Source organism: Panthera tigris, chromosome B4 (genome assembly GCF_018350195.1).
Source record: "Panthera tigris isolate Pti1 chromosome B4, P.tigris_Pti1_mat1.1, whole genome shotgun sequence".
NCBI lineage: Eukaryota > Metazoa > Chordata > Mammalia > Carnivora > Felidae > Panthera > Panthera tigris.
This window is the reverse complement of record NC_056666.1, coordinates 29,137,352-29,164,364: the sequence shown is the minus strand read 5'-3', so window position 1 is coordinate 29,164,364 and position 27,013 is coordinate 29,137,352. Positions and strand designations below refer to the sequence as shown.

Genomic DNA, 27,013 nt, shown 5'->3' with positions numbered 1-27,013 from the left:
GTTCCATCTCAAAGGCTTGGCACGCCTGAAACATTTCAGCAGCATACTCTAATCACAACCAAAACTCCTCCATCCCTTGGGGTGCCTGGGTGGCTCAGTCAGTTAAGTGCTTGACTTCGGTTCAGGTCATGATCTCAAGGTTCATGAGTTTGAGCCCTGTGTCTGACTCTGTGCTGACAGCTCAGAGCCTGGAGCCTGCTTTGGATTCTGTGTCTCCCTCTCTCTGCCCTTCCCCTGCTAATGCTCTTTCTCTCAAAAATAAATAAACATTAAAAAAATTGTTTTTAAATCCTCTGTCCTCAAAAATGAGTCTATTTTTTGTAGCATGTAGCCTTAATTAGGAATTTCAATACTTGCTTGATAGTCAGTTCAACTGTATGGCTCCAAACTCCAGGGACTCTATGTTATTACTTTAATAATAACTTTAAATTATAGAAAACTATAGAAATTAATGCACTTGACAGAAGTTGTTAACACAATAATGTTTAAATGAGTGGAAACTTACGTGGATCAGTTGCAGAAACATCTATAAATTCTTTAGTTGGGTGGGTTTTTATGAATTCTGAAATAACAGTAAATTTGTCATATGTTTAATATATCAATTATACATATTGAGTTTAAAGAAAACTCTAAAAAAAACAATAGAGCTCCCAACAGTGGAAAGCCTCCCAATCAGGCATCAAATGGTAATATCTGAATGAATGTATATAACAATTGAGTATTATAAACTCATTATTTTCTCAACAACACTTGTTCCTCTTACATTCTTTTAATTAATGTTACCATGATTTAATCTCCCTTCCTTTCATATCTAATCACCAAGTTTTCCCAATTTTACCAGTAAATTTTCTCAAATCTACCCCTATTCTTGTTTATTTATGCTCTCATATAAGAACTTATCACACATCTAAAACACAGCAATAACTTTCCTTCCCTATACCTAGTCCCCAAATATAGCTTCTACAATGTGGCCGGAATAATCTGTCTACAATTAAATCCAACAATGTCACTTTCTTACAAAAAGTCTTCAGTGATTCCCTAGCATATACGAGGAAAAAAAAAGTTCCCTAGCACAGCATCCAATCCCTCTGACTAGGCTCTCTCTTATCTTATCCCTACCTTCTAGCTTCAAATTCTAATACCATTCCACTTGCAATTCCCTATTCATGCTCTTTGCTCATACTAGGTCTTCTTCGTAAAAAACCAGATATCTCCCTTCTTCATTTGACTAGATCCTATTATGTAAAGGATCCTTTGTCCTTTACAGTTGCATAAAATCTTTCCAACTCCCTCAGGTTGAACAAACTGGCTCTCTGTGGATTCACTGAAAATTACACATAACCTTTATCATGCATTCTCATGTATTACACTATATTAAAATGATACATAATGTGCTTGTGTCCTTACTACATTGTGTATTTTATGGTGGTAACAACCAAGGTTTATTCGTTTTGTACAACTCCCAGAATCTGAAACATAATAACTTTTATTGAAAATATCAAACTCACTATTGAATATATCTTTAAATTTACTATTATATAATTTTATGGATATAAATTTTTAAACTAAGTCTCAAATGTTAATGTAATATAGAAAAACTTATAATGCTAAACATGTATAAAATATTATCACCTTCAATTATCTGCTGTATGGTTTCATAACTTTGCAATGCTCCTGGTAAATTTTCACTATGCCTGTTTAAATTTCAATAAATACAACATGTATTTATTATCAAAGAATAAGAGTTTAAATTACACTTAATAAATAGAATATATGCTCTAGATATTATACAGTTTGTAAAATAAAATTTAACATATTTTTTAACTTTTATTCACAGACAGTAAGGTAAATTAATTAGTACCAAGCAAATAAGTATAAGTCACATTATGTAATTCTAAAAATTCTATGTATTCCATGAATATAATTATGTATATCAACAACAATCTTAATAAAAATAGCAAAAGTAAATTGAATAAAAATAGGATATTTCTTTTAATGGTGAAATTGTTAAGAGCACAAGTTCTAGAGACAAGCTGCTTGGCTCAAAACTTGTCTTTCCCACTTACTAATTATATGACCTTGGGTAAGTTATTTAATGCCTCTGACTTTTAGTTTCTTCATCTATTAAAATTGGGATATTAGAGTACATATCTCAGAAAGTAGTGCTCTTCAGATAACTGTTTCCACGCTGTATGTCCACAGGCTGTTTGCCCTGCCTTTTTGCCAAGAGCAACCCCAGTGCCCTCTGATTTCACTCATATGTAGAATTTAAGAAACAAAACAGGGGCCCCTGGGTGACTCAGTCAGTTAAGAGTCTGACTTTTGATTTCAGCTCAGTTCATGATCTCCCAGTTGGTAAGACTGAGCCCCACATCAGGCTCCCCACTGACATCATGGAGCCCCTTGGGATCCTCTCTCCTCTGCCCCTACCCCACTCACACTCTCTCTCAAAATAAACTTTAAAAAAAAGAAACAAAGAAATGGGAAAAAGGGGGGGAAGCTAGAAAGACAAATTAAAAAGCAGACTTTTAATTACAGAGAACAAACTGATGGTTGTAAGAGGGGAAGTGAGAGGAGGGATGGGTAAAATAGGTGATGGGGATTAAGGAGTGCATCTGTCATGATAAGCACCAGCATGGAACTGCTAAATCACTATTTTGTACACCTGAAACTAATATAATGATGTATGTTAACTATACTGGAATTAAAATAAAAAATAAAATAACAAAATAACAAAAGTTGAATATGTCAGACATCTAATGTATAGCATGCTGTTTACAGTTAACAATATTAATGTATACTTCATATTTGCTAAGAGTGAATCTTAAAGTGTTTTCACCACACACAAAAAAAGTAACTATGTGAGGTGGGAAAAAAAAGTCCTAAAAGGTATTCCATGATAATAATTTAGTCATCTATTAAATTCAAGACAGATAAACCTCAAATATCAAAAGTCAGATAATAGGAGTATCATTGTAATCAATCATTTGAATCTTTCTCCCATCTGTCAAAAAAAAAGGCTTTCCACAACTAGAAAGTAGAGAATTTTTCTTTAGAACATATCCCTGTCCCTATGAAATTTTTAATGATGCTGTTCATAAATAACTTTATCTGTTTCCTATTTACTATAGAAGCTACATAATCAAACTGAGAGAATATTTTAAAAGCCAGATATTTAAGCCAGCCATTCCAACAGAACTTTCTAGCAACAGCCACATGTGGCTACTAAGCATTTGAAATATGGGTAGTATGACTGCAGAATTGACTTTTTAATTAAATTGAACTGAATTTCAATTTTAGTAGCTAGATGTGACTAGTGACTACTGATTTGCCGGTGCCACTTCAAACTGTCAAAAATTTCAAATAGGAGCAAGCTGAGTAGACTATTTGATATGATTTAGAAATTACATACAGCACAATATCTGAACCATTACATTTGTTACTACTTTATACCCACTCTTATTGTTTTGAATTCTATTAACTCTTATATTTTACTTACTTGGGTTTAGACAACAAGGCTTTCAAAGAGTATAAAGACTCTTGTTTAAGACGATTTTTCAGTTCTTCTAGTTTTTGCACCTGCTTTACTACTTGTGCAAGGCTTAAAGTGACTGTTTTTTCAGGTGCTGGAAACTCTGTTTCTAAAAAATTTTGATCTTTACTTATCTAAAACATAAAATTAGCCAGTTACTTAGGAAATACCATTTTGCAACTATATCTCAAAGAAATTTCATCATTTTATTTACAAGTTAAATAATTTTTATATTTTATCTATAACTACAATGAAATAATAATATTTTATAAATATAATTTAAGAGTAATTATCTAGCAACGGAATTATAGCTAAGTGTTGACTTTTACATGTCAAAACTCAAATCCTTAATATATGAGAATTTTAAGCAAGTTCAATAACAATTGTAGCAGAATAATTAACGGTAATTCAAAATATTTACAAGAGAATTCTAAAGTAATTGATTTCCCAAAATCCTTTTTAAGAATACTCTTACCCGTGATAAATATGGAAATACAGTAATTTGCTCTCAAAACCAATACTTTCTACTACTAACTCCCAGAAGTTAATATATAAGTCTATGAAACTGGCATTCTTCCATCTGTATGTGGAAAACTGAGACCCATTTGGATGTCTCAAGACTTTTTGAACAGACCAAGCTACAGAATAATGAGCAATCAGGAGAATCAGTAGGATCCATAGAATAAGATGAGAGACCATAACTGGTATTCTAGACAATAAGTCTATTTAAAGAAAGTTCATCAAGATGAATGCCCCCCCATCCAAAAAAACAAAACAAACAAAAATAAAAAATAAAAAAAATGAAAGAAATATCAAACAGCTAACATGTGGAGACATAAGCAATCAGAGTAGCAATGGAGGTAAAAAAAAAAAATTCAGAATAGCAGAGATCCACCCACATATATACCTCTGACCCTTATGATGTGAGGGGAAGCTAAAAAGAAAAAAAAAAAAAAAGTAGTAGTAGTCAAGGCATAGTCCTAAAACCTAGCAAAGAGAAATTCTAGCAATGGGAATTTAAAAGAGACATTTTAGTAATGGCTACTTGAAATGGAATTAGGATATAACAGCAAGAAGTAAACACTGGGCAATGTTCTGGAAGTCTGAAACTGGGGGATACAGGACAACCGGAAGAGATGTATGGAAACTCTATGGACAAAGGCACGATCCCAAAGAGAGGACATAATTTGGTATATAAGATACATTGCCAAATCATAAATGGAATCTAAAACCATCATAAATGGATCTAAAAAGTGATGTAGCAATCAGCCACAGTTACAATTTATTAACTCTCATCTAAAAATTCATTCTTACTATGAAAAATTATATGCCAACAAACTGGACAACCCGGAAAATGGACAAAGTCCTAGACATCCGCACACTGCCAAAACTCAAACAGGAAGAAAGAAAATCTGAACAGACCCATAACCAGTAAAGAAATTGAATCGGTTATCAAAAATCTCCCAATAAATAAGAGTCCTGAGCCAGATGGCTTCCCAGGGGAATTCTACCAGACATTTAAAGCAGAGTTAATACCTATCCTTTTCAAGCTGTTCCAAAAAATTGAAACAGAAGGAAAGCTTCCGGACTCATTCTATGAAGCCAGCATTACCTTGATTCCCAAACTAGACAGAGACCCCACAAAAAAGGAGAATTACAGGCCAATATCTCTGATGAAAATGGATGTAAAATTCTCAACAAGACACTAGCAAATTGCATTCAACAGTATATTAAAAAGAATTATTCACCAGGAGCAAGTGGGATTCATTCCTGGGCTACAGGGCTGGTTCAGTATTTTCAAATCAATCAATGTGATACATCACATTAATAGAAGAAAGGATAAGAACGATATGATCCTGTCAATAGATGCAGAAAAAACATTGGACAAAATACAGCATCCTTTCTTTATAAAAACCCCCAAAAGGTTGGGATAGAAGGAACATACCTTAACATCATAAAAGCCATATATGAAAAGCCCACAGTTAATATCATCCTCAATGGGGAAAAATTGAGAGCTTTCTCCCTGAGGTCAGGAAAATGACAGGGATGTCCACTCTCACCAATGTTGGGTTTTTTTTTTAATTTTTTTTTTTACATTTATTTATTTTTTGAGAGACATAGAGAGAGCACAAGTTGGGGAGGGGCAGAGAGAGAAGGAGACACAGAATCTGAAGCAGGCTCCAGACTCTGAGCTGTCAGCACAGAGCCTGACACAGGGCTTGAACTCACAAACCATGAGGTCATGACCTGAGCTGAAGTCAGACGCTTAACCGACTGAGCCACCCAGGCGCCCCTCACCAATGTTGCTTAACATAGTGTTGGAAGTCCTGGCTACAACAGACAACAAAATGAAATAAAAGGCATCCAAATTGGCAAAGAAGAAGTCAACCTTTCACTTTTTGCAGATGACATGATACTCTACATGGAAAATCCAAAAGACTCCACCAAAAAGCTGCTAGAACTGGTACGTGAATTCAGCAAACTTGCAGGATATAAAATCAATGTACAGAAATCGGTCTCATTTCTATACGCCAATAATGAAGCATTGGAAAGAGAAATAAAGAAACTGATCTATTTACAATTGCACCAGGAACCATAAAATACCTGGGAATAAACCTAACCAAAGAAGTAAAGGATCTGTACTATGAAAATTAAGGAACACTTGTGAAAGAAATTGAAGACACAAAGAAATGGAAAAATATTCCCTGCTCATGGATTGCAAGAACAAACATTGTTAAAGTGTCCATACTACCCAGAGCAATTTACACATTCAATACACAGTCAAAATAGCACCAGCATTCTTTTCAGAGCTAGAACAATCCTAAAATTTGTATGCAACCAGAAAAGACCCTGAAAAGCCAAAGTAATGTTGAAAAAGAAAAACATAGGGGGAGGCATCACAATCCAAGACCTTAGCCTGTACTACAAAGCTGTAGTCATCAAGACAGTATGGTATTGGCACAAAAACAGACACATAGACCAATAGAATACAACAGAAAACCCAGAACTGGACCCAAAAATGTATGGCCAACTAATCTTCGACAAAGCAGGAAAGGGTATCCAATGGAAAAAAGATAGTCTCTTTAGCAAGATTCTGAGAGAACTGGACAGCAACATGCAGAAGGATGAAACTGGAACATTCTCTTCCACAATACACAAAAATAAATTCAAATGGATGAAAGACCTAAATGTGAGACAGGAAATCATCAAAACCCCTACAGGAGAAAACAGGCAACAACCTCTTTGACCGCGGCCACAGCAACATCTTATTTGACATGTCTCTGAGGGCAAGGGAAATAAAAGCAAAAATGAACTATTGGTATCTCATCAATAAAAAAAAAAAGCTTCTGCACAGCAAAGGAAAGAATCAACAAAACTAAAAGGCAACCAGTGGAATGGGAGAAGATATTTGCAAATGACACATCAGATAAAGGGTTAGTATCCAAAATCTTTAAAGAATTTACCAAACTCAACATCCAAAAACAAATAATCCAGTGAAGAAGGATGAAACTTATTCCAGGGAAGAAGACGTGAATAGACACTTTCTGAAGAAGACTTCCAGATGGCTAGCAGACACATGAAAACATGTCCAACATCACTAATAATCAGGGAAATATATATCAAAACTACACCAGTCAGAGTGTCTAAAATTAACAACTCAGGAAACAACACATGTTGGCAAGAATGTGGAGAAATGGGAACCCTCTTGCACTGTTGGTGGGAATGCAAACTGGAAAACAGTGTGAAGATTACTCAAAAAATTAAAAATAGAACTACCCTATGACCCAGCAATTGCACTACTGGGAATTTATCCAAAGGATAGAGGAGTGCTGATTCATAGGGGCACATGTACCCCAACGTTTACCACAGGACTATCAACAATAGCATATTATGGAAAGAGCCCAAATGTCCATAAACTGATGAATGGAAAAAGAAGACGTGGTGTACATATACAATGGACTACTACTCAGCAGTGAAGAAGAATGAAATCTTGCCATTCACAACAACATGGATGGAACTGGAGGGTATTATGCTAAGTGAAATAAGTCAGGAGAAAGATGGATACCATGTTTTCACTCATATGTGGAATCTGAGAAACTTAATAGAAGACCATGGGAGAAGGGAAAGAAAAAAAATAGTTACAGAGAGGGGGGAAAACCGTAAGACTCTTAAATACAGAAAACAAACTGAGGGTTGATGGGGGTGGGGGGGTTAGGTGGGTGAGAAAAATGGGTGATGAGCATTGAGGAAGGCACTTGTTGGGATGAGCACTGGGTGTTGTATGTAAGTGATGAATTACAGGAATCTCCCCCTGAAGTCAGGAGCACACTGTATACACTGTGTGTTAGCTAACTTGACAATAAATTATATATAAAGAATGGCCAAATAAGATAAGAACACATTATATAAATAAATTTTTAAAAAATAAATTAAAAAAATAAAGAATTCATAAAATTTAAATAAACATTTTTTAAAAAGAGGATTCTTATATATCTTCAAAAGCTTGACTGTCCAGTTTTGCTGTCTCCACTGAATAGGCTGGTAAAACAAGGGCTTCATAATAATATAATAAAATATATTGTACTAAAAAATAATAAAAAATAAAATAAAATAAAAATCCATTCTTGGGGCACCTGGGTGGCTCAGTCAGTTTAAGCGTCCGACTTCATCTCAGGTCATGATCTCACAGTTCATGGGTTTGAGCCCCACGTTGAGCTCTGTGCTGACAGCTCAGAGCCTAGAGCCTGGAGCCTGCTTCGGAGTCTGTCTCCCTCTCTCTCTGCCCCTCCCCCACTCACACTCTGTCTCTCTCAAAAGCAAATAAACATTAAAAAAATTAGGGATGCCTGGGTGGCTCAGTCGGTTAAATAACTAGCTCTTGATTTCAGCTCAGGTCATGATCTTGCAGTTCATGGGTTTGAGCCCCACATCGGGTTCTGCACTGATGGTGTGGAGCCTGCTTGGGATTCTCTATCTCCCTCTCTCTCTGCCCCTCCCCTGTTCATTCTCTCATTCTCTCCCTCTCTCTCTTTCTCAAAATAAATAAACTTAAAAAAAAATTAAAAATCGGGGCACCTGGGTGGCTCAGTTGGTTAAGCATCTGACTTCAGCTCAAGTCATGATCTTGCGGTTTGTGGGTTTGAGGCCCACGTCAGGCTCTGTGCTAACAGCTCAGAGCCTAGAGCCTGTTTAGGATTCTGTGTCTCCTCCTCTCTCTGCCCCTCCCCTGCTCATGCTCTGTCTCTGTCTCTCAATAATAAATAAACGTAAAAAAAATTTTTTAATTAAAAATCCATTCTTCATTGCTGTGCTTACAATAGTGGAACATTTCTGACAGGTAGCATGTTAACCTTTATCAATGGAGGGTTCTAGACACTACAAAAAGAAGCAGCTTTGTTCCTAGTTCTGTCATCTCTCTCTGCTTAATCCTAGGGCACTGCATAGTATACCTAGTAGAGCTCACCTCCAAAAAGTTACAATAGCACCACCCCATAGGTGTCTTCCTCACAAGGTCCCTGGCATGGCTCATTCCCTCAGGCAGCTTCTCCTAGAACTTCTTACAAAATCTACCAGTGCAGAAACCCCTTCAGGAATCTTTCCAGCATACCACCCTTGGAGACAGCAAAAGGAACAGCACCTCTCCAGAAGATGGCTTTCCCCAGTACCAGAGAGGATGGCTTCCCAATGTATCACCCTTATGACCAGCTTCCCAGTAAGTCCTGGTTCCACCACTATGGCACCCCAGAAAACTCAGTGATGACAGCTGCTCCTTCTTCACAAGTTCTGGACCTTAGCCCTGGGTTAGGGACAGGGTAAGGATGGGGGTATTAAGATTTGTTCCTTCTTTAAGTACTTTGCTTCCATCCTATCAATAGAGGCTGTTCCTTATATCTTCTATCCCTATATTCTTTAGAGTTGCCTTTACCTCTTGGTAGGGATTCTCCTATATTAGTAATTCCTTATATTGAACTTTCCCTATTCAAATTACAGTGTAGTTTTTATCTTTTGATTAGACCCTAACTGATACGTTACATTTCCTGTTAAGAATTCAATTTAAACATGAGTCCTTTCTGGGAGAAGAGATGATATCACAGAACTAAAGGAATATGGAATAGACAATGAGATTATCAGCTACAAGATTTCATCAAAGACACCTACTTGGCACAGGTTCCAGCAGAACCACATAGCCTATGTGCTAATCCTACATTTCTCTAGTGCAGCTCACCACACATTCTGAAGGCTTCAACATGTATCTCTGTTGATGTAACATGACCGCAGGCATTAGCCTCACCAGCATGTACTATCAATAAAATGTGTCAGCAATAAAAACAAGATTATTCCAAGATTCTCAAATGTTAGTATACATAATAATCCTCTAAGAAATCCTATTAAGGGGCGCCTGGGTTGCTCAGTCAGTTGAGCATCCAACTTTGGCTCAGGTCATGATCTTGTGGTTAATGAGTTCGAGCCCCACGTCAGGCTCTGTGCTGACAGCTCAGAGCCTGGATCCCGCTTTGGATTCTGTGTCTCCCTCTCTCTGTTCCTCCCCCACTCGCACTCTGTCTCACTGTCTCTCTCTCAAAAATAAAGAATAAAAAAATTTTTTAAAGAATTCCTATTAAAAAGGCATATTGCTAACCTATACACATACAAAAAGAACTTTAATTCAGGAACTCTGACATGGAGTTCTGAAATGGGCATTTGGAACAGGTATCTTGGGTAATACTTAAACATGATCCATCAAACATATTTAAGAAACCATTCATCAAAAGTCATAAGATAATACAAACACATTGGCAATGTATCTAATACACACCAAATTTAGTAATTATTCATAATAATTAATTATGGATTTAAAAACTGAAAAATTTGGAATTCTAGATCAGAAGTTTAGTTCTATACTAAAGGTTCCTCCTTGTGAATATGAATGCATACACCAGGATTTCAGAAATACTGGAAATGATGGTAACTGGCACTAAAGTGTAAATAGTAGATACAGAGAAAGATCAACATATATGAAAGCTATTTAGGACATAAAATCAAAAGGACTCAGGAATGTATTGAATATTAAGAAATCAAGTTGTCAAGGTTAATCGCCACATTTCTGTTTTACCCAACTAGATAGATATTACTACCATTCACTGAGACAGGGAACACTGGAAGAAGTGTAAGTTTAAGGGTAAAAAAATTATTGGTTTTGATTCATTGGGTGTGAGGTGAAATAGTCTAGTAGGCAATTATATACCCATCTGGAGTTCAGAGGATGATTTTGAGCAAGAAGTGTACATTTCTAAATTACCAGTATAAACGTAACACTTAAATTGAAAAATCAGTTGTGGTTGCCTAGGGGGTAAGTTTAAAGTAAAGAAAAGAAAAGGAGGATATAGAATGAAATCTCAAGGTGCTCAAATATTTATTGGTTATAAAATAAAGGTGGTTCTAAAAAGGAAACAGCTAAAGAGGTAAAACAGTAGCCAAGAAAGCGTAATTCACAAAAGTCAAAGAAATAGTGTTTTAAAAATGACGAAATGATTGACAATGTCAAGTATAGCTAAGGTAAAGAAAATTCCTATTGAATTTGACAATATAAAAGTTTCATAGAACCAAACAGAATGTTTTCTTTATTATGGAGAGAGAATCTAATCAGGGTAGGCTGAGAAATGCTTTGGAAGAAAAGAGTATATATAATAAATTGATGCCAAAAAATGAGCTCTGAAGTTTCAAAGTATGGCCCTCAGCTAAACTGTTAAGTTTTTATAGAAAATCCACAAAAACTCCAATTATTTTTGATAGCCCTAGTTGGCTCTTTCAAGGAGAGAACATCCAGATTAACCTCTTCACTAGATGCCAATTTATCAGCTAATAATTTTTTTTATAAAAGACTCAACTAGTTTTATTGTCCCTCAACTATCTTCAAGGCTTTTCCTCTCCTCACTTTTATAAATCTTTGATTTTGCCTTTATTTAAAAAAAACAATAATTTTTTTAATGTTTATTTATTCTTGACAGAGAGAGAGAGAGAGAGAGAGAGAGACAGAGCGTGAGCAGGGAAGGGGCAGAGAGAGGGAGACGCAGAACCCAAAGCAGGCTCAAGGCTCTGAGCTGTCAGCACAGAGCCCAACATGGGGCTCAAACCCATGAACCATGAGATCATGACCTGAGACGAAGTCAGATGCTTAACCAACTGAGTCACCCAACAGTAATGTAATAACTATTTCCCTTATGAGTAAATTTGCATACAATTTTTTTTAAAGATTGGTTATGAAGGGCAAAAAAGAAATAGGCCAGTAATTGGAGGGAATGTGGCATCAAATTAGAGAGACATGAGTATATTTAAAACCTGAAAGGAAGAACACAATTGGTTAGGAAAAGTTTAATATGTGAGAATGATTAATCAATTTCTTAAGATAAGATCCAAAACAAGTAAAAGAATGAGTCTTATGTAAGAAGAGGAACAATATTTGTTTAATAAGAAGAAAGGAGGAGTGAATGAGCATGGATTTAAATAAGCTGTTTGGTAATTTAGGAGTTCTAACCGGTGGCTTATATATCAGGCATTTCAAGTGACTCATTGAGAGTGTAAATGAAAATGGGACTGAGGGAATATAGGTTTGAGATGATGGCTGAAAAGGATTGAAATTCATTTCATAAATGCAATAGAATTGCCAGGCAATATTCAAAATAATTATGTCTGAATAATCATGTCACTTTCTTCATCATTGTTTTACAACTAAGCTAAAGGCCCAAAAAGTAAATATTTGCATTTATTCAAGTTTAAGTTTTGTTAGACAAATGCAATGAAAAGAGAAAGAGGTAAACAATATTAGGAAGTTAAGAAATTCACTGTGATTAAGTACCTACTGTCTAAGCTAAAAAGAAAAATTCACTGTGATTAAGTACCTACTGTCTAAGCTAAAAAATACTGCAGGAAGGTAAAGGAATGAATGAACCAGTAGTCTTGATGAAGTCAAAGAATGGCCAGAATAGTATTTAAAGCAATAATTGATAAGTCAGAAATTTTTAGTTCAAGAATGAGTTTCCTGGGGGCGACTGAGTGGCTCAGTCAGTTAAGCATCCAACTTCAGCTCAAGTCATGATCTGACAGTTCGTGGGTTCAAGCCCCACGTCTGGCTCTGTACTGACAGTGTGGAGCCTACTTGGGATTCTCTCTCTTCCTCTCTCTCTCTCTTCCTCTCCTCCACTCATGCTCCCTCTCTCTTTCAAAATAAATAAATAAACTTAAAAAAAACAGCATAAAGTCTTTCCCAAAATGGAATTAAAAACCCTTAAGGTTAGAGACCGATAGTTTTCAAAATGGTCATAAAACATCTGAAAATCTAAAGTATAAAAAAAATCATGAAAATACCATTAAATTTAAATAAAACCAATATAAAATTGTATAAGTAAGCATATTATAATATCATACATGTTTTTTAAATACAGGAGAAAGGTTTAAGCTGATATAAGTTTTTCCTTGTCACTTACTCTTTTACATAAATTAGGAAAGAATGATAATTAAATTTCCATTATTTATTTTTAAGAGAAAGAATGTGTCAAACTCAGAGCATCTCAGATACATGCAGGAATGTAGTGTGTAATCAAGGAGAAACATTTTATTCTAACCTTTTGTTCCTTCTCTACCTAAGTCAAAAGATTATAAACAATAGTTATTCAAAAAATCTTAACTAATTTCAAATTGATTTTCAAATGAGACAAAATATCAATTTAATTCACAATTAAGAAATGTTATACTTACCTCCTCCATCTGATTGACCTGTAGCTGAAACCACTTTAAAAAAAGAAAGAAAGAAAGAAAGAAAGAAAGAAAGAAAGAAAGAAAGAAAGAAAGAAATACTTATTGACAAGTTATTCAAACATGTGGGTGGGTACAGGTGTGTGTGTGTGTGGGTGGGTGTGTGTGTGTGTGTGTACTTCATCTATCAGATATTAGCCATGAACTAAACATCATTTATCCTAGGGTTCAGAATTGGGCTAATGCAACATACAACTGGAATATAACATTTTAAAATTTATATAGTTGCAAGTTTGGGAGTTCTTTTTACTTCCTCAAAACTTAGAAACCTCTTCTTCATTAGTGTATATTTCTGTATTATAATTTCAGTAGGCTTAAACTGTAATATATTGAACATACCTTAAAAAGAGATTCCAAAATCTGGAAAATAAAGTTTTAATTAAAACATTTAAATATAAAATTATTCACTATGTTATGATATGATAAACTATTTAATTCTCTATAATTTTCAATAAGAAAAATATACAAATTATTAAAATAAAACTGTAAATCTACAATCCAAGATAACATTTTTATAATTACAGATATAGTTTTTAGTACATCATGCATAGACAACTCAGTTCTAGAAAACTGTCCACCATTATAGATATATAGTATGATACCCAAAAATAATGTACATTTTTTTTTCATATATTAGTTAATATAAATAAGGAATAAAATTAAGATTCCTCTTGGAAGAGATTTTTTTCATAAAGCATAGAGTATAATAATGAAAAGCATTATCATAAGAACATTATCTCTTCAGTAAAACTTGCTCTGTTGAAGGGCCTAAAAATTGAGATACAAAATATTATATTACTACTTGATATTTTTAATAGGAAATGCATACAACTGGTCTGGGAGACTGTGACAGAAACTGAATATCCAAAATGAATCACACAATCCTAAATACCAATATTTACCACTTAGAAAATATAATGTTCAAATGATTACATTTGAAACACACCCACAAAAGCCCATTCTATCACATCCAGATAAAAGTTCTGAATTACATTGTTAAAAAAAAATTAGTACATTCATTAGAGCAGGAAAAAAAAGTTACTTAAGTGAAAAATCAGACTAGTCTAAAAATTTTTTTTGCCATACTAACACTAAATCAATAGTTCAAAAAGTGTAGTCCCCAAACCAAGAGCATCAGTATCACCTAAACAATCATATTTGTTAGTAATGTAAATTCTTAGGCCTCATCCCAGCCAACTGAATCAAAAACTCTGGGAGTAGGGCCAGCAATTTGTGTTTTAACTGGCCCTCCAATTGATTCCATTGCATGCTAAAGTTTGAGAATCACTGTGCTAAATAATAAGAAATCAAAAATCTAAGCAAAAAGGGCTGAGATCCTCAACAAAAAATACCAAAGTAAATAAATATCCATGTCTGAAGAGAAATATTTTTAGTTGCATAAGGATTTAGAAACTAATGTTCACTGAGGCACACTACCTTGGAATAAACTCATTCTTTCCACTATCAAGAGATTCCAAGGTTCTCAAAACCTCCTTTCCTATCTCAGAAGATGATAGGAAACCATCATATATCAATTCACTCATTCATTACAGCCAGAGTCCAACAATTATTTAAACCACTAAAAGCCCAGAGAACAAAGACTTTCTCAACTACTGAGGAAACCTACATCTTCAGTTTTAGTAATGCTGAACCTAGAACACTACTGATAAAAGTGGAGAATGAAAACTGACCAGAAGTGAGGAAAATCAATTTTACACAAACACTAAACAGAAAACAAAAATTCTATGAAAATGTAGAGGAACGTATATAAAGTTCCCAGGAAAAATATTAAACTTCTATTCTAATTTTATTTATCATTTAAGTGTGAAGCCAAAATGAAACTGTTTTCAGAAATTCAAAGGCTCCCAAATGATTTCACCACACATTCTAACCTAACAAACAACAACAAAATTTATTCTTAGAAAAGTAAATGTAAGAAAAAACTATAGGCAAGGTAATCAGTATATACCTTACTCTTTTGTTTGTTTCAAGTTTTTATTTAAATTCCAGTTAGTTAACATATTGTGCAATATTAGTTTCAGGGTAGATTTAGTGATTCATCACTTACATGTAACACCCAGTGCTCATCACAAGTGTCCTCCTTAATACCCATCATCCATTTAAACCATCATCACCGCACCCACCTCCTCTCCAGCAACCCTCAGTTTGCTCTCAATAGTTAGGAGTCTGGGATGCCTGGTTGGCTCAGTTGCTTAAAGAGAACAACCTTTGATTTTGGCTCAGGTCATGATCACACAGCTCGTGAGACTGAGCCCAGCATCAGGCTCTGCACTGGCAGCATAGATCCTGCCTGGGATTCTCATTCTCCCTCTCTCTCTCTGCTCATGCTCACTCTCACTCTTTCTCTCTTTCTCTTAAAATTAATAAACTTAAAAAAATTATAACTGACTCTGTTTTATGGTTTGCCTCTTTCTCCCCCCTATGTTCATCTGTTTTGTTTCTGAAATTCCACATGACTGAAATCATATGGCATTCGCCTTTCTCTGACATTTCATTTAGCATAATACTCTCTAGCTCCATCCATGTCATTGCCAATGGCAAGATTTCATTTTTTTGATGGCTAATATCCCATTATGTGTGTGTGTGTGTGTGTGTGTGTGTGTGTGTGTCTGTGTGTGTATACCACAAATTCTTTATCCATTCATCAGTTAATGGACACTTGGGCTCTTTCCATAATTTGGCTAGTGTTGATATATTGCTGCTATAACATAAATATCAGGGTGCATGTATCCCATTGAATTAGTATTTTCATAGTCTTTGGGTAAATACCTAGTAGTTCAATCACTAGATATTGGGGTAGTTCTATGTTTAACTTTTTGAGGGACCTCTATACTGTTTCCAGAGTGGCTACATCAGTTTGCATTCCCACCAACAGTGTAGGAGGGTTTTCCTTTCTCTGCATCTTTGCCAACGTCTGTTGTTTCCTGTGTTATTAAATTTTAGCCATTCTGATAGGTGTATCTCATAGTTTTGATTCATATTTCTCTGATGATGACTGATAGTGAGTACCTTTTCATGTGTCTGTTAGCCATCAGAGTAAATACCCTACTCAAAAAACTATTAATGGGGCTGGCTCTCAATGCCACTGTAATAAAAAGCTTCCTAATGAAAAGATGGCATAATATTTTTTAAGTGAAATAATAAGCTGTAACTAACATTCAGATAGGCATAGTGTGTCACTGAAACCAAGAGAAGAACATTTCAAGAAGAACAAAATGTTCAACAGAGTTATATTTGCGGAGTTGTCAAGAGTCATGAACAATGAATTTAACACCATGGAGTTAGGGGGAAGCAGTCATTACTATCATTACAGGACTAGTTCACGGGACATTGGGGGCAGAATTCAAACTGAAGTATAAATGAAGGGGAGAAAAATTAATATAAGTATTAACAAGAGGACTATTTGGGAAAAGGTAGAGCAATATAGGAAAGCACTAGAAAAAAATGTACACTCAATGGAAGGGTTTTATAAAACTTTAAAAGCCAACAAACATTTTATTTTTTCCTATGAAATTAACATACCAAAACAACATGCCTTAGTTGCTAAAATTTTCTAAAAGGGTAGAATATATTTTGATATATTTATAGGCTATTTGTATTTCCTTCTGTGTGAAATGCCTTTTTATTTCCCTTGAGCATTTTCTATTGATTTATCTTATACTTATTATAAAAAAATGTTATTTATATATTCTGGATAATCCCTTGTCACTTATATGTTATCTAAGCACTTTCCCCTATTTGAACCTTCTCTTATACATCTCTTTATGAATCTTTATACAATAGAGGTTTTAATTTTAATATAGTTGGATTTATCCAACTTTCTTTTTATGACATATTTAATCTTGTAATTATTCATTTCTCTAGGTCATAAAGACAGTCTCTAAATATTGTTTCTAAATATTTTTGGTTTTTTCTTCTACATTTAGGTCTTTAATTCATCACAAAATGGTTTTTTTATATATACTATAAAGTAGGGATCAACTTTTGTCTTTTCGTTATCCCAGAGCCATTTATTATACAGTAATCCTCTCCTTGCCTACAGTTTCACTTTCCAGTTTCAGTTACCTTTGGTTAACCACTGTCCAGAAGCAGATATCCCTGCTTCTGACATATCATCAGAAAGTCAACAGTAGTCTTACAGTATGTCATAATGCCTATATCATTCACCTCACTGCATCTCATTAAGTAGATATTTTATTATCTCAATTATAAGAGAAAGGGTTAAATACAGTATAATAAGATATTTTTAGAGACCTCATTCACATAATTGTTATTGTTATGTGCCCTAATTTATTAATAGTTGTTGTTACTCTCTTACTGTTCCTAATTTATAAATTTAACTTTATCATAGGTATGCATGTATAGCATAACACACAGCATGTATGTGTGGATGTATGTATATGTGTATGTGTGTGTGTGTGTATGTATGTACTATCCATGTAGGCATCCCACTGGGGATCTGAGAACATATCCTCCACAAATCCACAGATAATGGGGGATTATGTACTGTACTAGAGGTCATTAGTAACATATTCCATATATGAAAGGATCTATTTCTGAGTTTTTATTCAATTCCATTGGTCTATCTAGTCTTGCACCAAAAGTACACAATTATAATAAATATAGCTTTATAACAAGTTTTGATATCTGCTAGGGCAAATTGTCTCATTTTGTTCTTTTTCCTCAGACCTCATTTGTCTATTCTTGACCCATTGAACTTCTATATAAAATCCAGAATCAGTTGTAAATTTGCATCAAATAAGACCTATTTTGGGTATTTAGAGAGTGATGACAGCAAAAATGGTAGAATAGGGAACTCAAAGGGCCTATCCTACATGGAAACATGAAAACATGAGCAAAAACTGTCATGACCAAGTTTTCAGAACTCTGAAAAATAGTCAAGGCTTTACAGGAACCAAGTAATGCTGAATAAATTAAAATGTGACTTACACACTGTAGGAGAACTTTGTGACATTTCAACAGTCTTGCCCTCCCCTAGTACAATGGTAGTCATAAAGTTGACAACCTCCATTTCTGATTTGGGTATGTGGTTCGAGAGGAAACAAAGATCTATTGCCAAGGAACTTTGTCTGTTTTGACCTTTCTGAGGGTTCTCTGAAGGACTTGCAGCTTTTGCCTTTGTTTCATCTAGCTCAGAACTCTCTCATGGCAAAAAACTAACAAACAAACATCTGAGTGGAGGGAATTACTCAAAAACACTGAAAGGAAAATGAACAAGCCACTGCTCCCTGTAGAAAAAGATTGCAGTTGTGGCAAATAATATACATGTCAAAATCCTAGAAGAAAAAGCTATAGCAACAGTAACTTTGGAAAATAAGGATTTTGAAAAGATCCCATATATAAGAGGAATCTAGTGAGCCACATACTTACCCTGGCCAGGATTCATGCTCACAAAATATCTGAGTGACACTAAACTTTCACCTCCGGCTTATCTTTAGCTCAACGCAAACAAAAAATGAAGGCTAACTCAAGATTTGTAAACAGCTTAGCTAAGTTTTGAAGGAGGGTCCCAACACAGATCTAAACTTAAAGGAACAGGAAAAATGTTTTTCTCCTTTTATTTTTTGTGGCTCAAGGCATATAAGAAAATCTTTGTCAAATATACTACCTGACCACAAGCTAAAGGCACAGAAACTTGAGAGATGAAATATATCAAAGAATACAGATCTTCAAGATAGTTTATTTTTATTGTTTTGTTTATTTTAGAGGGAGAGAGAGAGAGAACGAGCAGGAGAGAGGGGCAGAGGAGCTTGATATGACCCTGCAATCATGACCTGAGGTGAGTTGGACACTCAACCAACTGATCCACCAAGGCACCCCTCAAATAAATAGTTCAAATTTATGATTTCCAATCTGGATTGCAAGAAGTCATATCAATCACTCTGTCCTAACAATAAAAGCTGAATGAACTGAAAATCAACAATTCATCTTATGTCCATCACAAAATTGAGGTCACAGAGCAAATCACAGCATCAAAAATAGAAGAGACAGACAGGTGATACTGAGAATCATAAATTCCCAGAGCAGAAATCCCTAAGAACAAATCTCCCCAAATTTGACATGTAAGTAGGTATTTATATGAAGTAAAATGAACAAGAGATCTTTAATAAGATTAACAACTGTTTTCTTCTCAGAAACTATGGACATCAGAAGGTAGCGTGATGGCATATTTTAAATGCAATTAAGAAAAGAATACTATATGCCAAGTGTTACATACCTGGCAAGATTATACTTCAAAAATGAAGGAGAACTTAAGAAAAGATAATGCCATAATTAAGTGTAAGAAAATTATGGATAAAAAATTTAAAATATGACATCATATACATAAACTGCAAAGGAGGGAGTAAAAAAGAACAAAAAGAAGTTTTTTAGAATGTGTTTGACTTAAATGACTGGCCACTTAATAGAGACTGTTATGTACTTAGATGTTATATATGAACTTCATGCTAACCACAAACCCAAAATCTATAAAAGATACAGAAAAAAAGAGAAAGAAACCAAATGTAACACTAGAGAAACTCATAAATCACAAAGAAAGAGAGAAAGAGAAGAATGAAGCAGAGAAGAACTACAAAAAAATTAAATAAATTTTAAAAATTAAATAAATATAATTAATTAATTAATTAATTAAATGACAATAAGTACATACCTATCAATAATTACTTTAAATATAAATGGCCTAATTTTTCAATCAAAGACATAGGGTGGCATAATGGATTAAAAAAAATAAAAGAACCATCTACATGTTGCCTATAAAAGACTCAACTCAGACCCAAAGACACATGCAGACTAAAAGTGAAGTGATGGAAAAATATTAACCATACAAATGGAAGCAAAACAAGAAGTAATATTTACATCAGATAAAATAGTTTTAAACAAAGACTAACAAAATACAAAAAGGGCATTACATAATAATAAAATAAAGAGAACAATCAAACAAGAGAATATAACAATTATAAATATCAATGCACCCAATATTAGAGCACATAAATATGTAAAGCAAATATTGACAGACATAAAGAGAGAAACTGATTATAATACATTAATAGGAGGAGACTTTAACATCTCACTTACATCAATGGATAGATCATTCAGGTAGAAAATCAATAAGGAAACAGAATCTCTGGATGACACATTAGACTAGTTGGACATAACACATATATAAAGAACATTCCATCCAAAATAACAAAATACATATTCTTCTCAAGTGCACATGGAACATTCTCCAGAAGACATCATATTAACATATGACACAAAACAAGTCTGAATAAATTTTAAAATACTGAAATCATACCATGCATCTTTTTCAACCAGAGTGGTATTGAAACTAGAAATCAATCATAAGACAATGAAAAGAACACGAACATGTAAAGGCTAAACAACAGGCTACTAAACAACCAATGAGTCAATGAAGAAATCAAAGAAAAATGTAGAAATATATGGAGACAAATGAAAACACAATTGCCCAAAATCTTTGGGACACAGCAAAATCAGTATTAAGAGGGAGATAGTTAGCAACACAGGCCTACCTCAAGAAACAAGAAAAAGCTCAAAAGCAATCTAACCTTACATTAAAATGAACTAGGAAAAGAACAAACAAAGCCCAAAGAGATTAAAAGTAAGAAAATAATAAGATCAGAGTACAAATAAATAACATAAGACTTCTTAAAAAGGAAAAGATCAATGAATGAAACCAAGAGCCGGTTCGTTAAAAAGATAAACAAAATTGATAAGCCCTTAGCCAGACTCATCAAGGAAAAAAAAAAAAAGAAAAACTCAAATAAAATCAGAAACAAAAGAGAATAAACAGCTTACACCACAGAAATATAATGCAATATAAGAGAAAACGATGAAAAATTATACATCAGCAAATTGGACAACCTAAAAGAAATACATAAATTCTTAGAAATTGAATCAGGAAGATAGAAAATCTGAAGGCCAATTACTAGTATACTAGTAATGAAATTGAATCAGTAATCAAAAAATTGCCAAAAAAATAAAAGTCTAGGACTAGACACATTTATAGGTGAATTCTGCCAAGCACTTAAAGAATAGTACTTATTCTCATACTATTTCAAAAAATAGAAAAAAAAAAAAAAGGAAAGTTCCCAAATTCACTTTATAAGACCAACATTATTCTAATATCAAAATCAGACAAGGACACCACAAATAAAAAAACTATAGGTCAATATCTCTGATGAACATAGATGGAAAAATCCTCAGCAAAATACAGGCAAACCACATTCAACAATACATTAAAAGGATCATTCACTGTGATCAAGAGGAATTTATTCTGGGGGTGCAAGAATGGTTCAAATTTGCAAATCAATGTGAAACTTCATATCAACAAAAGAGAAGGATTAAAATCCATATGATCATCCCAATAGGTGCAGGAAAAGCATCTGACAAAAATCAACAGCCATTGATGATAAACTCTCAATAAAGTGGGTTTAGAAGAAACATACATCAACATAACAAAGGCCATATAGTTAAAAAAAAGGAAAAAGAAAAGGGAAAAAAAAAAACAGGGCCGGGGAACCTGAGTGGCTCAGTCAGTTAAGCAACCAACTCTTGATTTTGGCTCAGATCATGACCTCACAGTTTGTGAGATTGAGCCCCGCATCAGGCATGGAGCCTGTTTGGGATTCTCTCTCTCCTCTCTTCCCCTCCCCACTCTCAAAATAAATAGATATTAAAATTTTTTAAATGGCTAACATCATACTCAATGAGGAAAAATTTGGAGCTTTTCCCTTAAGGTCAGGAACAAAATAGGATGTCTACTCTCACCACTATTGTTCAACATAGAAAGAAGTGTTAGCTATAGCAATCAGGCAAGAAAAAAAAAATGCAAGGCATCCATTTTGGTAAGGAAGAAGTTAAACTCATTATTTCCATATGGCATAATAATACACACAGAAAACTCTAAACTATTAGAACTATTAGAAATAAGAAATTAATTCAGTAACATTGTAGTGTATAAAAATAATACTCAGAAATCTGTTTCATTTCTATAAACTTATAGAAATTAGCAGAAGGAGAAGTTAAGAGAACTTACAATTATACCAAAACAAAAACTAAATACCTAGGAATAAATTTAACAAAGGTGGTGAAAGACATGTACTCTGAAAACTATAAAACACTTATGAAAGAAATGGAAGATGACGCAAACAAATGTAAAGATATTCCATGCTAATGGATTGAAAGATTTAATATTCTTAAAATGTCCATACTACCCAAAGCAATCTGCAGCGTCAACGCAATCCCTATCAAAATACTAACATACTAGCATTTTCACAAAACTAGAATAAATAATCCCAAAATTTATATAGAACCACAAAGACTGCAAATAGCCAATGCAATCTTGAAAAAGAAAAACAAAGCTGGAGGTATCAGAAGTCCAGATTTCATGATACACTACAAAGTGGGGCAGCTGGGTAGCTCAGTTGGTTGACCATCTAACTTAATTTCTGCTCAAACTCTTAATTTCTGCTCAGTGATGATCTCAGTGTTGTGGGATCGAGTCCCACATCAGAATCCATGCTGAGTATGGAACCTGCTTGAGATTCTCTCTCCCTCTCTCTCTCTCTCTCTCTCCCCCGCCCGCCCCCACCGTGCCCTTCTCACTGCTTGCATTCTCTCTCTCTAAAGAAAAAAACAAAAAAAAAAGATACACTACAGAGCCGTAGTAATGAAAACAGTATGATACTGGCACAAAAATAGACTCATAGATCAATGGAACAAAATAGAAAATCCACAAATAAACCCTGCTTATATGGTCAAATAATCCACAACAAAGAAGGCAAGAATATACAATAGGGAAAGACACTCTCTTCAATAAATGGTGCTAGGAAGACTGGAGAGCTATATGCAAAAGAATGAAACTGAATTTTGCACAGCTAGAAAATTGATCTGAGGATTAACACAACAATCTGCATAACTTGAGCCACAGAATTCAATAGGTACACAGCAGAGAGGTGAACTGGGGGAGAGAGAAGCCACAGAGGATAGGGAGCTGTTTTTGCAGATAGAGGAAACCTAAAAGGGGGGAGAGTGCAGGAAAAGCACTCCCCCAAAAGTAGCTGGAGAGAAAGAGAAAGAGTGGAAATACCCACAAGTGACTGAACAAGAAAGGGAGAAAGGAAAAAGGGGATGGTTTCAATACCATTAGCACTCTATAAACAGAGGAGCACAGAGTCTGGAAAAAACTCCACAGCTCAATACCTGATGGAGCTCTGGTGGGAAGGGTGAATCCTCAGGAGCAGACAGTGAGGTCCGAGGGGTCTACAGCCCACATGGGGAGAAGTGGTTCCCCTGCCAGGAGGGAATTTGGTAGAAGCCACAGAGCCTCCCTACAGGCAAAGGTCCCAGCGGACCCCAGAGAACAGCCATGTTTGCTGGTATTGGAACAAAGACACCAGGGTGCTTCAGATGAAACCTGGCACTGGCTGTGTGTTGCATTTGCCATAATCTCTGAACCTCTGCTGCCATGCAATCACAGGAACTTTTTCTGGGGCAAGTAGGCACCATCCACAATCTCTGAACCACTGCAAAAGCATGACCACACAAAAGTTCCCAGGGGCAAGCCGGCAGCCAGCCATTGCCCAGCAAGGGCGTCCCCTAGAGGGTCAGAGTTGATGCTGCAGGGCTCTCAGAAGTGAAGGATATGGAAACACAGCCCCATATGAGATATAATTCATGAGGAAGGTGTCACCTGGCAGGCTGACAGTTTGGATATGTACAGTGTAGAAACAGGAAGTGGATGGAAGCTGGAGACAAAGGAGGGGTACTTGATGACTGGTTGTTGAGAACACAGAGTTCTGACACCAGAGACTGGGAAGCTGGGTGACATCAATTAAACCTCTCCCATGCATGCATGCCACACCAATCCACCCCAGTCACCTAAGCAGAGCCACATAGTGGGAGAACAGAGCCATTACACCAAGCCTCATCCAACTGTGCCAACCAAGCTCAGGCCCTAGAGCACAAGTCTGTCTGCCTGCTTAGTGTACGAACTATAAAGTGCTTCATAGTTAGACTTCTAGGGGAAACTGGATGTAATTTTATTGGGATTTCATTCTGTTTGCTGCTCCATCTATTAATTACTTCTTTATTCTGTTTTCTTTTTTTTTGTTTCATTTATTTTTCTTATTCTTGGATACAGAAAAAGAAAAAATTTATTTTTATTTTCTGCTTTTTAATTTTTTTAATTTTTACTATATTTTTTTATTTTTGGAAATGTTTTATTCTATTTTACTTTCTTCATTTCATTTTATTCTATTATATACTTTTCTAAAATTTTTAAACATTTCCTTACTTTTCTTTCTTTCCCTTTTTCCTCTATTCTATCAAGCTTCTTTCAATAACCAGATGAAAACACACTAGGATCTAGCTTCCTTTATTTAACTGTTTATGTTGTTTTTAATTTTTTAATTTAAATTTTTATGTTATTAATTCTTTTTCTTCCTCCAAAAATGACCAAATGAAGGAATTCATCCCAAAAGAAAGAACAGGAAGAAAGGACAGCCAGGGACTTAATCAACACAGATATAAGGAAGATGTCTGAACTAGAATTTAGAATCACAATAATAAGAATACTAACTGGGGTTGAAAAAGCATAGAATCCCTTTCTGCAGAGAAAAAGGGGTAAAATCTAGTCAGGACAAAATTAAAAATGGTAAAACTGAGATTCAATCTTGAATGGATGTCATGGCAGCAAGGATGGATGAAGCAGAGCCATGAATCACCAATATAGAAGGTGAAACTATGGAGAATAATGAAACAGAAAAAAAGAGGAAAACTAAGGCAAAACAGCACGACATAAGAATCAGAGAACCCAGTGACTCATTAAAAAGGAATAACATCAAAATCATAGGAGTCCCAGAAGATACAGAGAGAGAAAAAGGGGTACAAGGTCTATGTGAGCAAATCACAGTGGAAGCCATTTCTAACTAACCTAGGGAAAGACACAGACATCAAAACCAAGAAGCACAGAGAACTCCTGTGCTTCAACAGAAACTGACCATAAACAAGGCATATCATAATCAAATTCACAAAATACATAGAAAAGGAAAGATTTATGAAAGCAGCAATGGAAAAAAAGTACTTAACCTATAAGGGAAGACAGACCAGGTTCATAACAGACCCATCCACAGAAACTTGGCAGGCCAGAAAGGCGTGGCAGGATATATTCAACATGCTGAACTGGAAAAATATACAGCCAAGAATTCTGTATCCAGCTAGGCTGTCATTCAAATATTGCTAAAATGTCAATACTACCCAAAGCAATCTACACATTCAATGCAATCCCTATCAAAATTGCACCAGCATTCTTCTCAAAGCTAGAATGAACAATGCTAAAATTTGTATGAAACTAAAAAAGACCCCAAAAAGCCAAAGTAATGTTGAAAAAGAAAACCAAAGTGGAAGGCATCACAATCCCAGACTTTAGTCTGTACTACAAAGCTGTAAGAATCAAGACAGGATGATATTGGCACAAAAACAGACACATAGACCAAAGAAATAGAATAGAGAACCCAGAAATATACGCACAAATGTATGGCCAACTAATTTGTGACAAGGCAGGAAAGAATATCCAATGGAATAAAGACAGTCTCTTCAGCAAATGGTGTTGGGAAAACTGGACAGCTACATGCAGAAGATTGAACCTAGACTACTTTCTTACACCATACACAAAAATAAATTCAAAATGGATGAAAGACCTAAACATAAGTCAGGAAGCCATCAAAATCCTAGGGGATAAAGCAGGCAAAAACTTCTTTGACTTCAGCCACAGCAACTTCTTACTCAACATGTCTCTAGAGGCAAGGGAAACAAAAGCAAAAATGAACAATTAGGACCTCATCAAAATAAAAATCTTCTGCATGGAGAAGGAAACAATCAGAAAAACTAAAAGGTAACTGATGAAATGGGAGAAGATATTTGCAAAGACTTATCAGATAAAAGATTAGTATCCAAAATCTATAAAGAACTTATCAAACTTAACAGCCAGAAAACAAATAATCCAGTGAAGAAAAAGCTAAAAGACATGAATAGACACTTTTCCAAAGAAGACATCCAGATGTCCAACAGACATATGAAAAAATTCTCAATGTCACTCATTATCAGGGAAATACAAATTAAAACCACAATGAGATACCACCTCATACCTGTCAGAATGGCTAACATTAACAACTCAGGCAACAACAGATGTTGGCAAGGTTGCAGAGAAAGAGGAACACTTTTTCACTGCTGGTGGGGATGCAAACTGGTGCAGTCACTCTGGAGAACAGTATGGAGGTTCCTCAGAAAACTAGAAATAGAACTACCCTACAACCCAGCAATTGCACCACTAGGTATTTATCCAGAGGATACAGGTATGTTGTTTCAAAGGGGCACATGGACCCCAATGTTTATAGAAGTGCTATTGACAATAGCCAAAGTATATGGAAAGAGCCCAAATGTCAATTGACGGATGAAGGGATAAAGGATAAAGAAGGTGTGGTGTGTATGTGTGTGTGTGTATACATACATACATATATGTATGAAAGAGATTTAGACACACACACATACACACAATGGCAGTATTGGCAATCAAAAAGAATGAAATCTTGCCATTTGCAACAATGT

At 35.0% G+C, this 27,013-nt stretch overlaps 1 protein-coding gene across 3 annotated transcripts in view; it reads right to left on the bottom strand.

Moving 5' to 3' along the window:
• LOC102966878 (coiled-coil domain-containing protein 7) overlaps positions 1 to 27,013 on the bottom strand; it is a 134,512-nt gene that overhangs the window by 76,822 nt on the left and 30,677 nt on the right. For 2 of the 3 annotated variants that reach the window (XM_042991358.1, XM_042991356.1), the window contains exons 5-9: positions 13,685 to 13,705; positions 13,289 to 13,321; positions 3,500 to 3,666; positions 1,633 to 1,694; positions 506 to 562 (exon numbers count right to left, since the gene is read on the bottom strand). In XM_042991358.1, the coding sequence (XP_042847292.1) occupies positions 506 to 562; positions 1,633 to 1,694; positions 3,500 to 3,666; positions 13,289 to 13,321; positions 13,685 to 13,705 (340 nt within the window). The remainder of the gene's footprint in view (positions 1 to 505; positions 563 to 1,632; positions 1,695 to 3,499; positions 3,667 to 13,288; positions 13,322 to 13,684; positions 13,706 to 27,013) is intronic. The other variant, XM_042991357.1, reaches the window with a different exon arrangement.